An 18,978-nucleotide genomic window follows, 5' to 3' on the forward strand; every position below is an offset into this window, starting at 1 on the left:
GTTGAAACTTAAGACTACGGGCCTATTCTCTTCAGCTTATTTTCAGTTAAGTTTAGTTCCTAACTTTCTTCTCTTATAAAATATTCAGTTCATTTCAGTTTAGTCAGCTCAAATCAGCTCATCTCAGTTCAGTAAATCAGAACAGGCCCTACTTATGTGAGACATAATCTTCCCTGTCCAAAATAATTTGACAAAAGAATTCAAATAACTTCCCTTGTTTGGGTCAAAACTGAAAATGGAATAAAGAAATGTCAACAAACCTTTACGAGGGCAATTGTTAACAGAGTTGTATGGATTTAGAATCGAGATGGAACTTGATTCTTAATACCTTGTATTTGGTTGTTAACCTACCTTCAAACTCAATCCAATGGCCAAATTTTTGTGCAAACCTTTCACACAAAGCTTAAAGCTATCTATGACAAGCTAAATCGACTCAAAACCCTATGCACCATGCTTGTACCCATCATGGTACACATGAAACATCAACATGGAATTAAGTCAACATGTCGGCAAGAAAACCAGGTAGCGTTGGGAAACTAGCTTTACCACATTTGTGCCAGAAAATGGTTTCTTGCGGCTAGGGATGTTAACGAGCCAAACCAAAACCGAGCTTGGGTAGCTTAGGCTTGGCTCGTTACACTATTGATCGAGTTCGAGCCGAGCCTCAAGCTTTTTCGAGCTTAAATTATCAAGTTTAAATTACAATAAAAATCGACTTAGGTTCGAAAATCATTACAATTATAATGTCAATTTTTAAGATATAATAAATTATAACTAAGTTTATTTATTTTTCTTTGACTTATTAAAAATATTCTACTAATATTTAAGGTTACAATGTTAAAAAAATATATTTCGAGCTTGTTCGCGAGCTTTCAAGACGAACAGGGCTGGGTCTTGGCTTGTAAAAATTACGAGCCGAGCTCGAGTAGTTCGCGAGCCAGCTAAGCTCATTATATATACGATGCTTCTTCCACCCGAGCTCAACACAAAAAAAATTCACTTTATAACAATTATTTAAACAGTAAAACAGTGGCATTATAATCATAAAAACCTCCTCAAATCTCCTTATCAAGTATTATTCAAGGTGATTTGAAGTCGATTCAAGCCCTAGGTGATCCAATCCATTAATCCTAAGTTGTAAAACGTGTTGTTAAAGATGACATGTTTAGGTTTTCTTTTTTCAATCAATGTTAATTTAGTTTTTTTGTGTGATCAAATGCATCACACTATAGTATAATTTTAGGTTTTAATATTTTTATTTATTTATTTATTTTTTGATAGATAGAGAGGGCTTGATATTGTATTTGCATGTTGTACAAAAATCCATTTCTACATGTCAATATATAAATCGAGTTGAACGGTCACAATGTGCAATATTTCGTGTAGATAATCCGATCCTTCATCTATATGTTAATAATATAAATTTATACTTGTTATGAAATACTTGTGGATGCCCATGATATATCCAAGTACTCTATAGAATAGAATATTGTATGGAATAATAAACCCATCTTTTCTCTCCTAACCTGTCATATATTCTCTCCTAATCAAGGTTTAAAAAATGATGGTGCTATTTTGCTAATGCGAGGAAGGAAAAATATCATAAAAGACATCCACTCATATTTTCTATTGATAATATATTATACTACATGCACCATTTGCTTTTAATAGTCGTAGTTTAAAAAATTTGACCACATAGTCTAAGGAGAAAGTTATTTTAACGCATGTTGTTAAATTCATCTTAGTGTGCGGTTTCATAATGTCGTTTTTTTAATTTTATCAAATCATGTTTCTTAGAGTAAGAGATGGTGATAGTTTTCCAGTTTTTGCAATTGCTTCCCCCACCACCCCCCCCCCCACCCTATTGTTGATGGGTGAAGAAGTTAAAAGGCAGAAGGGTAGAAGATAGCAAGAAATACATTAATTCATCTTGTGTACTAATTACGGAGTTAATGGCAACCGTTTGTTCTTCAAACTCCCCCCCCCCCAACCTATTGTAGATGGGTGAAGAAGTTAAAAGGCAAAAGGGTAGAAGATAGCAAGAAATACATTAATTCATCTTGTGTACTAATTACGGAGTTAATGGCAACCGTTTGTTCTTCAAACTCATATTGAGAAACACTTGTGTGCAAGTTGTAAGAAAACAAAAAAAAAAAAAATATTATGAACAAAAGAATTATGACATCTTCAAGGATAGGCAACACTGAGAATTGCTTCGAAAATGTGATGTTTAAGATTGGTTCCAGTCATGCTGCATGGATATAATCATTCAAGTCATTCCATGAATCACAACACTTAATTTTCTTTTGCTGGGGATATTGAAACCTTGGATCTTTTGGAATCGTTGGTTGCTTTGTTGACCTGAAAATCCCGAGATGATCAACTGTAATTAGATGCTAATCTTCTAAAGTAAAAAGATACAAACTCAATCTGTATTCAATGTAAATATTACCCCGTACCTCCTGGGGACAAAAGGCCTGTCAAAGTAAGGCATGGGCTGAGCTTTCGGGACGAGTTCCTTTCTTAATCTTCTTATTTCTTCCTCCTCTTCTAGCTGTTAGAGCAAAAGAGAAGTTTCTCACTTAATTTACTGCGATCATAATAATACTGATTATGTTCAGTTTATCACAGTTATTTAGTAGTGTACCTTCTGTTGCCTCTCTCTATCCAGTTTGTATTGCTCTATCAACGTCAATTTTTCAGAAATCTGGTAATTGAATCACAATTACATTAGCAACTATGATTACCAAAAGTACTTAAAAGAAATGAATTCAATAATCACTAAACATACCTGGTGGTCAAACTCTGCCCGTTCCACAGCCCTTACATCGCTGTGCAGCTTCAGGTCGATTGGCCTTGTTATGTCTTTAATTGGTGGCTTTATCAGACACTACATATGAATGTACACGTCAAATTAGCATTCACTGAATTATTCAAGTATAATCTATTAGACAGAGCAATTATAGAAGTCTTTCTAATTGAGGATAAACAGTGTTTATAGGACTCACTTCTGGTTCATCAGTTGTCCATGGAAGGCCTTGTGCAATAGGTATCCGCTGCTTCTCCTCTTCAATCATCATTTCTTGTAATTTTTTCACAAACTCCTCCTCCTTCATTTTTCCTCTTTGCTGAAATTATGGGTGGAGGAAGCAGATGTAATATTTACAACACACACGTAGAGAAGGGAAAGAAAAAGCATTGGTAAAGGGAAGTAGAAATGACTAACCTACATAGAACTAATAATAAAATAAAAGTTTTGCAGTCCTCAAGTAACTTATTAAAATGAACCATTACTTAATCATCTGCATTAACATTTCACACTTATAATAGACACATACATAGGTTAATTAAGAGATGAGACTTGCAGGTTGCAGAAATACATCTCTTCTGTGATCAAACTTGCAGGTTGCAAAAGAAAAGGTGGAAATTAAACTTGAAAAAAGAACAGAAAAACAAATGTGTATTCTTATTATAATCTAGTCTTTTGCACACATTATTGCCTACATAGAATTAGAGTTTACTACTTATCTAGAAAAGACAGCCACCAGAAGTTATAGCCTATTAGTCTAACCCCTCTCATATGGAAAAAAAGTCGAAAAGGACACAAAAACAACGTTGTAATGATAGAACTTGATAATCACTCACTTTAAATGGATGAAATATTGACTTCAAATATGTTCAGAGAAGACATTAAAAGTGGCAGATAATATCACATAAAAGCACTATATCTCTTCTGAATTCAGAACTCTAGGGAAAGTTAATTTTCCAGTTGAAACCAAAGCCCAAAGTTACCATGAATGTCCCTCAATAATCACAAGAATTTGACTGAAAAAAAAAACAAATAACAAAAACTAAAAATTCATCCTTGCAGCTTTATCATTCTCTGAATCAGGCCTATTACCATCATTAGCTTATACAAATAAAATTCCAGCAGAACATCTGTTGTTGTATAAAAAAGCTATCTATCTATTGTAAGTTCCAAATATTCCAATGCTATGGCTAATGGCTTACACTAACAGAATTATAACAAAGAGAGTTCAATCTAGAAATCCGGCTTAGAATTCACTTAGGAATTTGCTTTATGTATAATATTAATTTTCATTTATAAAATTAAGTGCTCTATTACTCATCATCAGAAGGCAATATTAATAATAGCTTTGTGTCCCTCATCAAATAATAAAAAATTGGTACACGGAGAATAAATATGACAGCTTAGAGCAGAACGTGACGACGCTTTAACTTATTGTATCCTACTAACAGGAACGTTGTAAAAAGAATCCAATATTAGAAATTCTGCATTGAAAAGGGTCAACTACACTCCATTAATAATGGAGACACGTCCTTTGATTTAAAAAAAGAAAAAAAATACTTGTTTGCATCATTGAAAGCTAACCTTTCCCCCTCGAAATCCCATATCAATAAATGCCGCAAAGATACACTAACGGTGTGTTTGGATTGAAGGAAATGGAGGGAAAGGAAGTTAGGAAAAATGGACAGATGGAGTATCTTTTATTTGGATAGCAAATGAGGAAGGGGGGGAATTGGAGGGGAGAGAAATGAAAGGATTAAATTGTAGAATTAATGGAGAGATTTGGAAGGAAAACTCACCATTCTTCCCTCCCCTCCCTTTCCCTCCCTCCCCTTCTTTTCCTTCCCCTTTCTTTATCCAAACAAACTGTAAGGATCACCAGAATCAATCCAGAAATGCAAAGCAGACTTCCAATGTTTATCAGTTCTTCTAACACAAAAAATCTGATGAAATTGTTCCCTACCCTGGGCTGCAATCATGGAAGACTAACTAATCTTTTCGACACTAATACATGAGTGTAACCGCCCCCAGCAAGGAATTCCTCATTCTAACACATTAGTAATTCAATAGCAAAACACACATAGCAACTATGCAGTGATTATACCTCAGTCCTCAGCCTAAATGGTCTCTGGGAAGTGACTCTATGCTGTTGCTTCTTCTTCCACTTGCTTCCACCAACAGTCCCTGAAGAAAATGAGCCCTGAAAAACATAATATTCCAAAACATAAGCCTCAATATACAATAACATACATCCTAAAACATACAAATATAACATAAAGCCCAAAACACTATGCTTACACTTCTTCTTCGACTTCCAATCGAACTTCTGCTCGAAACACTACAATTAAAACCGAATTAAGACACATCCAAACCCGAAAACAACTACTCAAACACACACAATTGAATTATAATGTACCTTCCCCTGCTACTATCTAATGAAGAAGTAACATGTGCATCCATCCCCAAGCTTTCAGCATTGAAGAACAATTCTCCGGGACAAAAAGCAGACGACGATTCCTGTGTTTCGGGTGCTCTAGGAGGCTGCTGCAAACCCGGCAACGCCCATTTAATCCCCTTCTTTGTATCCTCCTCATCCTCCACCTCATTTTCATCATCTTTGTTACCCTCCGATTTCTTAGGCAATGTCAAAAGCTTCTCAAATGCCTTCACTAGATGCAAAACCCTCCCTGAACCCGGCTCCGGAACACTAGCCCTTGCCTCCTGCAACAATATATCCCGCCTTCGTTTCGTAGTCGAACTACCCACCCCTTTCGGAGAATCAGCCGCCTCCGGTTCGCAATCACCCACATCATCTACACCCCCAAGTTCTAATTTCTCACTACTGGGTTTATCAAAATCTTCATACTCTTCAACCCCACCATCATTTTCATCCCTACTCTTAAAAAACTCTTCCTGAGAAACCCTCAAATTCTCATAAGCAACACACAAACACTTCCCATTAACCCTATCTTTACACTTACAATTCCGATTCAATTCTTGCTTATTCGCATTATTCTTCTTCGCAACCACAAATTTCCTCTCCCTGATCTTCTTCTTGGGCGATACAAAAGAAGAAATCGGGTTTTTACTCGCAGATTTCTGGGATTTCGCAGATTTAATCGAAGGAGATGATTTCAAATTAGGGTTAGAATTCTCTTGATTCTTTGCGGCATTTGATCGAACACTTTGTGGGTCTTTTGTTGGAGTCGCCATTGTTGCTTCCTTCAACTGAAATCACTCGAGAAAGTAGGAGAGAGAGAGAAAAATGGAGAATTTGGAGGCGTTGATTGTGAGAAGGTGAAAAAGAGGGAAAATAAGATGAACGTTGGACACGGAGCTCCGTAACGGCTAGTTTTTTGGAGCCTGTTGTAGGAGGGAGCGATTAAGATGGGGGCAAATATGAATTATTAAAGAAATTTGAAGTTTTGTTGATTAGTTTTTGCTAGCCGTTAAATGTGGAATATTGTGTATCAAGGTTGTTAATCACACCCAATTTATAAGGAAACTAATCAACGAAACAGAAAAAAAAAAAAAAAAAAAAAAAAAAAAAAAAAACATTATTAAATTTCACAATTTTTTTTTTTTAATTATATTTCACAATTTGTTTTTCAAATGAAAAACTTTGGTATAAATTTGCTAGGTTTTGTAATTAAAAATTTGATGGATATTTTATAATTGTAACTTAAACCAATATAATTAGTTGAGTGTATTAAGTGTTTTGATTATTTTGTAGGCACGGAAATATTATTAAGTTTAACCAATATTAGGAAAAATACACTTTATTAATCCCAACTTTCACCCGTTTACTTTCATTAATCCCAACTTTGGATTATTCCTCAATAATCCCAACTTTAAGGTGGGTTATCTTTCTTCAAAACAAAAAACTGGTAACCTGCTAAGGAAGTGAACAAATAGTCAACAAACCTACATATTGACTTTTAAGACCAAGTCAGCATCTTCTCCCAACCACTTCCCCCTGCCAAAATTAAACTCCCGCCATTAATACCTCTTTGTCTTTGGATTTCACTTTCCCCCCAATTACGACTCATTGTACTACTCTAGATTTCCCAAAAATCGCAGAGGGAAGGACTAATTGCGTTCTAGGGTTTCCATTTGAGGAAAGGAACAACTCAGTTGATGACATCGAAGTTGTTGACGTTAGCAAACAGAGGCCAGGTAACCCTAAAATCGTGTTTAATTTGTGCATTTTTTTTGTTTAATGAGCAATTATACCCAATTACGACATGTAATTGTGGTTTTTATGTGTGTTAATTCATGTTTAAGAAAAGAAATTGCAATAAAAATCGAAACTTGGAATTATGATTCGTTTGATGTGAAATTTACTGTTGTTTAAGCTTGTTTGTTGGTTGAATGTTTAACAATAGAATATTTGATTTATGTTGCGTTTTGTGTAGTTGTAGTATTTTTGTTTATTATTGTTTCCAAATTGAAGTTTGGTACTGCAATTCTAGGTTGTAGTTTGAAGTTTCAAAATTGAAGTTTGAACATGGATAGTGTTTTTGGCAAGATCGGGTTGAAGTTTTGGCATTCTTGGTCTTTTAGTACTATGTCTAATGGTGAATTGGTGTATATGGGTGGGAAGGGTAAAACAAAGCAAGTTGACCCAGATGAGTTATGCTTATGGGACATTGTACAGATGGGGACTGATTGTTGTGGGAAATCTGTTGAAGCTATGTTGTATTTGATCCCTGGACTAAGTCTGACTAATGGTTTGAGGAGGATTAGTGGTGATGAAGATGTGAGGGAGGTGATTGAAATTGGAAGAAAATATAGGAATGTGGAGTTATATGTACATCATGGTGATGAGTCACCATTGCTGGACCCCACAAACCCACCTGTTGTCCAAACACATTATCAACTGTTACCCTAAGAAGAAGAATCTGATGAGTGTGATTCCCCCAAACCCAAATCTCAGGAAAAAAACAAACCCAAAAAGGGGAACACCTAAAGGTACTTTGACTATTAGACCAAAAGAAAAAGCTCCCACCCCATCACATTTAATAGATAAAGTTATTCCCACACTTAAAAAAAACAGTTTCCAGCTCACCTAAAGTTAAATTTGTATCTAAGTAAGCCAGTCTTCATCCTCCCACTACTTCTAATCCAGATCTGGGTTTAGTTAACCCTCTTCCTTCACAATCTAAATTCCAAACGGAACCCCAAGTGTTTGAAGATTACAGTTGGTTTGATGACAGGCCTGATTCTCCAATTCCCTTTAATGAGCTAGTAGGAGGTTACACTGATAGTAGTGAGGACAAAGACCTTCCTTATAATCCTAGCACTGACGAAGGTAAGGGAGTTGCAGTAGCTGATGAGGGGAGGGTGTTTGGTGATGTGTACACTGATGAAGAAAGTTATGATGAAGTCAATCCTGGTGATTTAGCTGCAGAAGATTTGGATGTAGGCTTGGAGCAGTTAGATCTAGAGGTTGAGAAAGAATATGAAGTAGCAATTTTTAATGAGACATTAGAGACAGATTCTGATGTGAGTGATGAGGAGTACAACACAGCTAGAAAGATGGTCAAGGCTTGTAGTACACAGTTAGTTCAGGTTGCTTCAAAAGTTATACATGAAGTAGTTCATGGAAAATTAGGTGTTCAAGATCCAGTGTCTGAAGGTGGAAATTTGAGTGATTATGAGGATTCTGAGGAGGAGATAGATACACCACCTGAGAGTGAAGATGAGGGAGGTGTTGGTTTGAGTAAGAAAAGATCTGCATTGCTTGTAAGTCCAAATACAGATTTCAGTCAATTTCAGCGGAAAGTGGGTTTAAGATTTGCCAGGAGGCAGTGGCCAAATATGCTGTCCTGCAGGGAAAGAACCTAATTTTTGTTGTTGGCAATAAGAAGAGACACCAGAGGTTAGGAGTGAAATACACTAAAGGTGTCCTTTCTATGTGTATGCATCTTGGCATTCTCGAAAAGCAGCCATGATTGTAAAGAGGATTAGTGGAGAGCATACCTGCCAAAGGAACATGAAGAAGAATAGGAAGTTGAAAGCTTCATGGGTTGCTAAACAATTCCTTGAAGTGTTCAAGAGCAGACCACATTGGCCTACAAAGGAAATAGTGGAGTGCATTAAAAGGGCTTTCAAGGTCATTGTGAACAGGGTCTTTGCTTATAAAGTGAAATATACTGGCCATAACCTCCTACATGGTTCAATGCATGAACACTACCAAAAAGTAGGAGGTTATCTTGCATCTTTGAAGAGTAGCAGCCCTGGTAGTACAACTGAGCTTGTTACTGTATAGCAGAAGAAGGGTACACCTGTGTTCTAAAGACTTTTCATGTGCTTTGAGGGCTTGTCTAAGGGATGAAAAGATGGTTGTAGAAAAGTGTTGGCTGTTGATGCAAGCTTCCTGAAGACTTTTCTTGGGGGTCAATTGCTCTGTGCTGTAGGAAGGGATACCAATGACCAGATGTTCCCTGTGGCATGGGCTATTACTGAGGGAGAGAATAATCTGAGTTGGGAAAGGTTTTTTGTTCATCTACAAAAAGTGTTGGAGTTGGGTGAAGTTGATGGTGTTGCAGTTCTTTGTGATGAGCACCAGGAATGAATGCTATGATTTTAGCTCCTACTTTTCTCACTTTTTAAAAGGTTAAATTGGTTTAGTGTTTACTTATTTATTGCATTTACTTTGCTGTTAGGCTATTGTCAATGCTGTTTCCTCTGTTCTACCCAAAGCAGAACATAGGCAATGTGCTAGGCATATACTTGCCAACTGGCACAAGACCTATAGAGGAGATGAACTAAAATTGCAATTTTGGAAGATTGCTAAGTGTTACAACATGCCTGATTATGATGAGGCATTGGAGGAGCTCACTATGATGAATCCAAAAGCAGCTCAGGCATTCAAAGCCTATAATCCTAGCCTAATCTATAGAGCTTTCTTGAGTACTACAATGAAGACTGATGCAATAACAAGTAGTATTGTAGAAACTTTCAAAGGCTACATAATAAATGCCAAAACAAAGCACCTCTTGTTCATGTTAGAAGAAATCAGAACATACTTGATGCAGAGGCTACTCAAGAAAAGGCAGTACATGGAGAAAGTGACAGGTGTTCTGTGCCCTAGAATTCAAGCCAAATTGGACAAGGAGAAACACAAAGCAACCTACTGTGATGTGCAGCCTTCCACTGATATGTTGTTCAATGTCAGTCATAACATGGACCAGCTGGTTGTAAATTAGCACCAAAGAACTTGCAGCTGTAGGAAGTGGGAAATGCTTGGCATTCCATGTTGCCATGCAGTTTCCTGCATATTCTTTTTGAACAAAGAAGCAGAAGACTATGTGGAGAGGTGCTACACAAGGGAAGCTTATCTACAGGCTTATGCAGGTATACACTAACTCTACTCCTCTATATACACTTTGTAATTACTTTTAAGCTCCCACTGAACCTGGTTATAATTGTATGTATTGACTGGGACAGGTTCAATTCCACCTTTAGAAGGTGAGAGTTTTTGGACAAAGGTGCATTATCCCATGCACCCACCACTAATTAAAATTGGTCCCAGGAGGCCAAGGAAGAACAGAATTAGGGACCCTTTTGAGAACCCTAAAAAACCTGGAGTTTTGACTAAGTCTAGTGTTGAGATGACATGCTCCTTGTGCAAAATCAAGGGGCATAACAAAAGAAGATTTCCTAACAAGGACACAGTACCACCCCCTATTGAACCACCCACCAAAAAGCCGAGGGGAAGGCCAAGAAGGGATGCTGAACCACCTAACAACCCTGCAACTCAGCTCACAATTTCTGAATCAGCTCCACACCACTCAATCACTGCCCAACCAACACAACTAGGGAGAGGTAGCAGAGCTATAAGAGGAGGGTTAGGGTCAAGAGGAGGTGGTCAAAGTTCTTCTACAGCTACATCTTCTTCTGGGAGAGGGAGAGGACAAGCTCAAACCTCTGCAGGGAGAGGGAGAGGACAAGATGAGATCCCTACAGGTAGAGGAAGAGGGCAAGGCAGAGGTGGTAGGTACAGTGGTGGTAGGTGAAGACAGAGAATTGTAAGTGGAGTGGGTGTGTACATTGCTGAGGATGGGAGTATACAACCCAATGTATGTGTTTCAAGTTTGCAAATTGATTTCCTTTGTTTTTTGTGTTGCACCAATTGTTCTGACTTAGCCTAATGTGTACGTGTAATAGGTGCGTGGCAAATCAAATAGGAGAGGAGGAGTGATAACCAGGTCAAGCCATGACCAACCTCTGAAATTACATAATCTCAAGTCAGCAATCAACCCTCCATCAGCCAACTCAGTGAAGATTATTATGTTCATGTTAAACACAATTTAGGGCAGGCTTATTTCAATTACTAGAATCAGACTAATTACAATTATGTTGGGTTCATTTTGGATTTGTGAACATATTTATTAAGCTAGGGCAGTATTTGCTTTTGTGTATCAAACTAATTGCTGTAGCTAGTGTTATTTTGGATTAGTGAACTAATACGTTGGGTTGGTACATGATGTACCTATTTTAGTCATCAATTTACATGATTATTTGTTTATGCTTTGCAAACAAAAACATACAACATACACTTTATTCTGGAACAGAACCAAACTTCATCGCATTTCATGACAACAGGTTTACAACCTAACACACCAACCCTACTTTAAGTACAACACCATTATGGAAAAAAAATACCCAAGAAAATAAAAGAGCCATAAACAAATTAATCTCATTCCTTGAACATTTGATGAGCTCAGTCCTCATCTCACAAAGTTCTTCTTTCATTTGCTGCACCACCTCCATTTTTTCCCTTTGTCCTTGCATTATCTTCAATTTGTCTTCAAGGAATTTCTTTTGCATCTCCAATTCAGTAATTGTAGTGTCCCTTTCAAATATCTCTAATCGTAGATCATCCCCATTATTACAGTCAACCCACTTCATGAAATTGCAATTGGTATCCTGTACGAAAAAAAATACCCTTTTTGATCAAAACCCTAAATACAATCTGGATATCAAATAAGCAATTACAACTAATTTAAGCTTAATTATCTAAATATAAATGATTACTGGCCATTTTGGGCAACCATAGAATCTGGATCCAATGTTATGACCCTTCTTCACAGTTCGCACAACGGCGTACAAACCACAACTGCATTTTGTTGTGGTGTACAACCCTCCACGCGAGTTCGAAGAAGACCTAGAGGAACCAACTGGTACACTTTTACCTCCAGCCATTGCTAATGGTTATGAAGGGGAAAAAAAGAAAGGAGGCTGAAAAAGAAAGAAAAACAGAGGGAGAGAGTTCCAACGGGAAATTAAGAGAGAGAGAGTGAGTGGGGAATTAATAAAGGGGTACATTAAATTTTTAAAAAAAAAAGAAAAAAAAAGAAAAAGATAACGACTAGTGCCATGTAGGACTGTAACCTGCTACAATAGGTTAAGTGACTGGTTGGGTAAGAAGAAAGATAACCCACCTCAAAGTTGGGATTATTGAGGAATAATCCAAAGTTGGGATTAATGAAAGTAAACGGGTGAAAGTTGGGATTAATAAAGTGTATTTTTCCCCAATATTATTAGTTGAGTGTATTATTATTATTATTTATTAAGTATCATTGCATATTACTCGGGTCAAAGTCAAACAGTTGACTAGTATATATTGACTAAATAATTAATCCAGGTTACTTTAGTCCATGTTGTTTATTTTAGTTAGACTCATTTATTTAATGATAAAATTCAACAAATTGGATTTAATTTAAATGGGTTATTCATAAAATGAAGTAAAAAATGGTTATGAGACCCATTTAGTGGTCATCTTGAAACCTTAGCTTGGGAGAAATCTATAAATAGAGATCTCTTTTCTCATACCACAGACATGAAAATCTAGAGAAATATCTCTCTATAGAAAAACCTCTCTAGACCTAAAACCCTATGTACAAAGTTTTCAGGAAACCTAAAAGCTTATCTAAAAACCAATCTCCAACCTAGAAGAAGAACAACAAACACCGCATCAGGCGCGTCGTTTCATTTTAGAGACAAATCTTGATCGAGATCAAGCCTCATTGACCCTCTATATATCAAGGAATTTGAGCCTGAGTTTCGAGAAAATCAAAGCGACTAAGCGAATCAGCAAACGACTTCATAATGTGGAGATTGAATCAGCGGATTATATTAGAGATTTTACTCAAAATTGTTAGAATAATAAAACTACATTTGTTGCATTTATTTTGACTCTTTATTTTCCAGACTCAAATTTTTGTGTTTACAATCTTATTATATTTAAATTTTGTCAAGAACCTTTTTTAAATTACATATTTTTGTGGAAAATCTCATTTTAAAAAAGTAGTAAAACATATATGTGACATCACCTTTGGTTGGATTCAATCCCGCAGGCGTGGACTCATTGCGTGCTAGTCACAAGACTACTTTAAACATACTTTATTTTTATTTTTTTTTGTCACAAATCTCATTTTATATATTTAATTTTAGGCACAATCCATCTTTAAATTTATCTTTTATGTAAGAAAACACCTTAATCATAATAGTTTCTACCAAAAACCATTGTAGCTGAATCTCAGACATAAAACATGCCCATGTGAGGCTAGAAGTCCGTAGAATAATATTAATAACATGAGACATAATACCTAAGAATTGAGAATTTCGAAATGTGATGCAAAATCGAATCTTTTCCACCATTTAATGAAAAGTTGAAAGCGACACTCTTCAAGTTTACTCTTAATAAAAACCTAAGGCACTTGGAATGAAATAAACTTTTTTTTTTGAAAAATGGAATGAAATAAACTTAGGTGAAGAATACACCAAGCAAAGCAGTTTTGCAACCACTACTTAGGTTTGCAGAGTCTCCTTAGTGCGTGGAGTCGCCAAACTATAAGATCGATCAGAAAAATTGCAATCTCAACTGCTCGACTACCTACAAGGTGTGTTGAGCTTTGAAGAAAACATTGTTCGCACGTTTTTGTCGGGCGTGCATGGCATCTGTAATACCCCGTATTTATACGTATTTTTAATTTAAATAAGTATTTTACTAGTACAAAAAATGCTATTTGTAACGCCCTATTAGTAATTGGCGTATGTTATACTAGTTACGAAAACATCAATAGTAACCGACTAAGATAATGCAGTTACAAATTTCATGACATTAGTAACCGGCGTAGTAAATGTCAGTTACTAATATGTGGTTTATCATTGTTTGAAGTTTTATTAGTAACTGACTAAATAAATGTCAGTTACAAATATTAAGTCAAAAGAAATTTGACTAAAAAGTTAGTAACTAGCTTACAAACGTCAGTTACAAATATTCAGTCAAGGAAACGTTGACCAAAACATATGTAACTAGCTTACAAACGTCAGTTACAAATATTAAGTCAAAGAAACTTTGACCAAAAAGTTTGTAACTAACTTACAAACGTCAGTTACAAATATTAAGTTACTGGAAACAATTGTTTATTTATTTATTTTTAAAGAAAGAAAACAATTTTTCATTGGAAATTATTTTTTTTAAGGGAATTTCTCGTTAAAATCTATAAAAACCTCTTTAACCAATATAAAAGCCCCATGCACCCTTACTATGCCAAATTTAAGATTCCTAATGAATAGTAATTTACCCACTTTTCCCTCTTCTCCCCTTGTCGAACAACCCAATACACCTAGGTTAGTGTAAGGAGGGTGTTCCCATCGTAGGGGATCCTTCTCCTTAGATGCCCATGGCCCTTTAAAAGCCTAGGACTTTACACTTGTTAGGGTGTTTAGGATTTGAATTCCTGACTGTTTGGGGGACCTTGAATTAGAAATGATTCCATCATACACGCTTTTTTGTAAGGAACAAGTAGGAGTCGCCAATGAGTTTTAGGAAAACCCATAAACCTCGTTCATGCCTTTCTCCCAAGTAGAGTTCAAGGGATATTTAGCATGAATCATAAGTTTACCCATGCCCAAATTGGTCTACATAAACCAGAAATGAGTTCGGGAGCGAGGGTACCAAGATAAAGTTCCCTTTAGAGGGGAATCGCGATCCTAGCCCTAGTGCGGCCTCTACTAGCTCTTCTTTTGCACAATTTCATCACCAAACAATGTATGCTACGTGATACCTAAAACTATGTTAAGTAATTTTATTTACACACATCAATTCACGTATGAATTACATCGTAAGGTTGTTATTCTTATTTAATCAAATTCGTGAAAAGAACAAGAAAATAAACAATATTCGCCTTGGCTTAAGTGATCAACCAACAATTATTTTATTCAATTATAATCTTTATTTAACGAAAGATACTATGTGGAATTGATTAATTAATTATTTTCAAGGTGATCAAACAACACTAATTAATTAATTAAGGTTCTTTTAAACAAGAAAATAAATGTGATTTAACTAAGTGCTTGGGAATTTACCACTTTTTTTGCTAGATCTCCGTTTAGAACACTTATGGATTCCTTCTTGTTGGGGAACCTCCACCGTAGTAACAAAGTATCAAAAGGGGTGAGTGTTTAGGACAAGAGGGTTAGGAAGCACAAGTTCATAAGTATTCTTCTAGGATTTTAGGTTATTTTCTGTGTGTTTAACCCTCAGATTAGGGTCTTATTTATATGGAATGATTAGGTTTAGGGTTAAGAGAATTCTGCCACAGCAGGTGTCGCGCGCAACTGGATGAGTTGTGCGCGGCCATCGCACGTAAGTGAATAAGTCGCGTGCGGATTATGCGCGCAACTATTTGTCTTGCGCGCAGCTTTATGGTAAAATTCGATTTTTCGATTTTTTGATAATCTGAATCTTTTGCAAGCGCATCTCCAGAAGTTGCGCGGAGTGTCGCGGGCAACTGAATAAGTTGCGCGTGACTTCCCAGCGCGACTTTATGAGATGCGCGCGAAATTTTCCGCGGCAGCTTTAGTTTTAACCTAGGCGCTCCTAAATCCGTCATTATTGGGTTTTAAGCACGGACTTAAGCCTAATTATGATCGGGTTTAGTTAATTGGACCTTGTATTGGCCTTGTTCTTTTATTCGGGCTAGTCTTTTGTGTTTTGTGGCTTAACCAGTTATCCATAAGTATTCTTCACTTTGATCCAACACGAAGATGGCTTTATTTATCGTCATTACACTTCCTGTCGAGACAGGAGGCCAAAATTAGATGTCTACAGTTAGCCCCCACTTTGATTGAGTCTAGGATAGACGATGATCAAAGTAGTCAAGGAAAAATCCGAGACTCATTCTGCGAAGTTCTCTAAGGTTAGAGAATCTTTCAGCAATATGTTTAAGGATGTTGAAACAGTCCTCGGTTTGCCAAGTGTTTGAAACAAGTAGCTATTAAGGCTAGAGAAAGTTTTCCCTAGTCTTAACGCGCTAAAGAATCTAGTTTGATCCTTTGCAATTGTAGAATACTTTTACAAGTAAATGTATTCTGGGTGATGTCAAGTCATGAGAAGAGATCGGTTTTAAAAAGAATAAAAGGGGATGATATCCTCTCAATCATGTCATCGTTGGTCTAAAGTCCCTTGATATGTCATTGAAACTTTAGCCTGACTTTAACAAAGTAAAAAGAATGAAAAGGGGTTTTTGATATTCGAACCGAAAAGGGTCTGGCATTCGAGCTGGGTCCGGAATTCGAACCGGATGTCCACAAGATAGAAATACATGTCTCAGGGCTGGAGGCATATATCCAAATCCAGTGAGAGGGAAGAAAGTCAGCAACTCTCCCAGCAGTTTTGTCCACAAGATGAGTACACGTATCTCAGGACTAGGGGCACGTGACTACATGGGTGCGACATTGTCTCGTCGCTCTTTATACAAGGGGTGGACGGACACCCTAACTGTCCGGTAAGTTAGTAAGCTCACTAACTACCGTATTTGCTTCCATTCAAGAAGTGCCTGTTCCTGAAGGTTCGGCGCGCCTGTCGACTCGTGAGCTAACGCCTACAGTAATAGTCTACCTTTTAGTTCCGAGAGGTAGATCTCGCAAAGCTTGGGCTGAGGTGAAATTTTATGCAACACCTACACCGTACAATTTTACGCTGTACGCTACGCCATTTGCATTTTTACGCTGCATGAAAACGTCTTCCTTTTGCTTCGGACGTGAAAAAAAAGAAAACCCGGACACTTATAACGTCATTATAGTAAAATGACAAACCTATCTATGGGTAAAGCACCACCACGGAACGTCTTAAGGCACGCTTACGAAAAACGTTCAAAACGTATGCTTGGGGAAGGCACAAAGCACGATGTACATGCAAAATGATGCAAAAAACTATCAAAGAAGAAAATAAACTACAAATACAAAGCAATTAAAAAAGATTTTTATAATTTGCGCGCCATTACGTCTATAAATGAGGAAAAATTCGTTGAAAAAATGATCAAACGGATCAAAATCCGGATACCGGTCATTTAGTGACTAGTATTCGCGCGCAACTCAGTTGGTCGCGCTGGCCAGGCGCGCGCATCTTTCTGAGTTGCGCTGATATGTCACGCGCAGCTTCTTTAATTGCGAGCGACACTCAGTTCAGTAAAAATAAAATCTCAACCGCGATTTTTCATTTCGCTTTCTCTCCTTCCTTCCTCCATTTTCGTCCCTTTCTCTCTTTATAGAGCTCGGATTTTCGCGATTTTCGAGGCTAAAAAAGCAAATCACGCTCTTAATTCATATTTACCATAATCCAATGTAAGTTTTGTAGGGAATTATAGGTACTACGCAGCGGAAAAACATGAATCATATTCATACAGTACCTAATCCCAAGATCTAATGCATAACACATAAAGAACATATAATCGTACCTTTGAAGCATGATTCCACGTGCGATCGAGCAAGAACAATAGGAGATAAAGAACCCCAAGAGTGATTCCTCTACTTAGTCCAAGAGCACGGATTAAACCTCCACTAATGCTAGTTAGTTGTGACTGAACACTTCAATCAACCTTCAACGGAGATTTGAGCCACGAACACACCACAACACCACCCACGCGCCACCACACGCGCCACCCGGGGAAGAGGGCCGTACGGACAGGGAGGAGAGAAAGAGAGAGTTAGGGTTTTTGGGAAACTTGGTTTCTTGTGTGATAATTCACTATATGTCAATTGTTGTGTCATGCAACCCTAGGCATGGTTTACATTTATAGATCATATCTAGAAATAAAACCATGTCAAGTCCAAAAACCATTAGACTCTTCTAACTATCCAAGCCCAATTATCAACATGGTATGTCATGAACTCATGAGGCCCAATAATGGGCCTCTAACTTGTTTAACCCAATACTCTTATGTGTGACCTTGTAGGATCCATTCTATAAGGCTTTGGGCCATTAAGCTAGCCCAAAGATCAATTGTCATATCTAGCACCAAATATTGACGACCCTATAGAATGAACTAATTATCTCCATAATCGTGATCCTTGATATATCTAGTAATTTCACTTATCGAAGACATAACTCCTTCAATCTCCCACTTGTCTGAGACAAGTGCGCAATATTCAAATTCCTTAAGTCAATGTGTGTCGATTTGATAATATGATTGCATCTCATGTCGTGATCATATTAGTCTTCAAATCTTTTCTTGAAATACTGAGTTAGATTCACGGAACAAATGATTACTATGTAATGCATTTGAGCACGGCCATGCATTTTCTGAATTCTCCCTCTTCAAGGGGCCAAGACACATTCCTATTAATAGGTAGACTCAATCCAATCTTGTGGAAATCAAAGCTCCCACTCAGCTTTTGAAATAACCGGGAAACATCCTTTATAATCTCCAGTTACATGCAGACGTTTGAATGTACCACAGTCAAATCAGCCATTGAATGGAATCAGTGTTCCACTCATGTCAAAGGAATCCACTAATATATCCGGAAGCTCTATACTTGAACTTTAAAGTAGGTCTATAGTTCGATCATGCATCATTCATGCATATCCATGTGATTGACCGAGCTTCACTACGCTCCTATATCCCATGAAACTGCGTTATCCAATTAATCTTACATGCCAGTCCATTAATTGAAATCATTTATGTCCAGTTTAATGATTCTGAACTAGGAACTTAAATAATGTATGAATTTAGTTCACCTATGGGGTTTCATTCAACAGGTCATCAACCTGATGAGCCCATTAATTCATAATTATCTTGGACATTTTATTTAATCTTGAAACAACGATTAAATAAGATTGAAACTTTGTTTCAATTGATAAACATAATTCTGCA

General features: G+C 36.9%; 1 protein-coding gene across 2 annotated transcripts; it reads right to left on the minus strand.

Moving 5' to 3' along the window:
* Positions 1 to 2,032: 2,032 nt before the first annotated feature.
* LOC110717320 lies at positions 2,033 to 6,303 on the minus strand. Of its 2 annotated transcripts, none has more exons than XM_021895980.1 (8): positions 5,226 to 6,303; positions 5,108 to 5,147; positions 4,914 to 5,009; positions 3,009 to 3,128; positions 2,792 to 2,890; positions 2,648 to 2,707; positions 2,453 to 2,554; positions 2,033 to 2,361 (listed from the first exon to the last, which is right to left on the minus strand). In XM_021895980.1, exons 1-8 carry the CDS (start codon positions 6,020 to 6,022, stop codon positions 2,296 to 2,298), a joined length of 1,380 nt encoding a protein of 459 aa, XP_021751672.1. In that variant the 5' UTR covers positions 6,023 to 6,303; the 3' UTR covers positions 2,033 to 2,295. The 2 variants fall into 2 exon arrangements, with proteins under 2 accessions (XP_021751672.1, XP_021751671.1); XM_021895979.1 differs by having other exon boundaries at positions 2,460 to 2,554; positions 5,226 to 6,299.
* Between the last annotated feature and the right edge of the window lie 12,675 nt (positions 6,304 to 18,978).

This window comes from Chenopodium quinoa, unplaced genomic scaffold, assembly GCF_001683475.1.
Source record: "Chenopodium quinoa cultivar QQ74 unplaced genomic scaffold, ASM168347v1, whole genome shotgun sequence".
Classification (NCBI taxonomy): Eukaryota; Viridiplantae; Streptophyta; class Magnoliopsida; order Caryophyllales; family Amaranthaceae; genus Chenopodium; species Chenopodium quinoa.

What these genes read in the sequence shown, in the direction of transcription:
- LOC110717320 (XM_021895979.1), bottom strand. Translation starts at nt 6,022, where the DNA reads ATGGCGACTCCAACAAAAGACCCACAAAGTGTTCGATCAAATGCCGCA. An exon ending in TTGGAAGTCGAAGAAGAAGT is followed by an intron (nt 5,010 to 5,107) that starts GTAAGCATAGTG and finishes TATGTTTTTCAG; the next exon opens with GGCTCATTTTCTTCAGGGAC. An exon ending in GGACAACTGATGAACCAGAA is followed by an intron (nt 2,891 to 3,008) that starts GTGAGTCCTATA and finishes ATTCATATGTAG; the next exon opens with TGTCTGATAAAGCCACCAAT.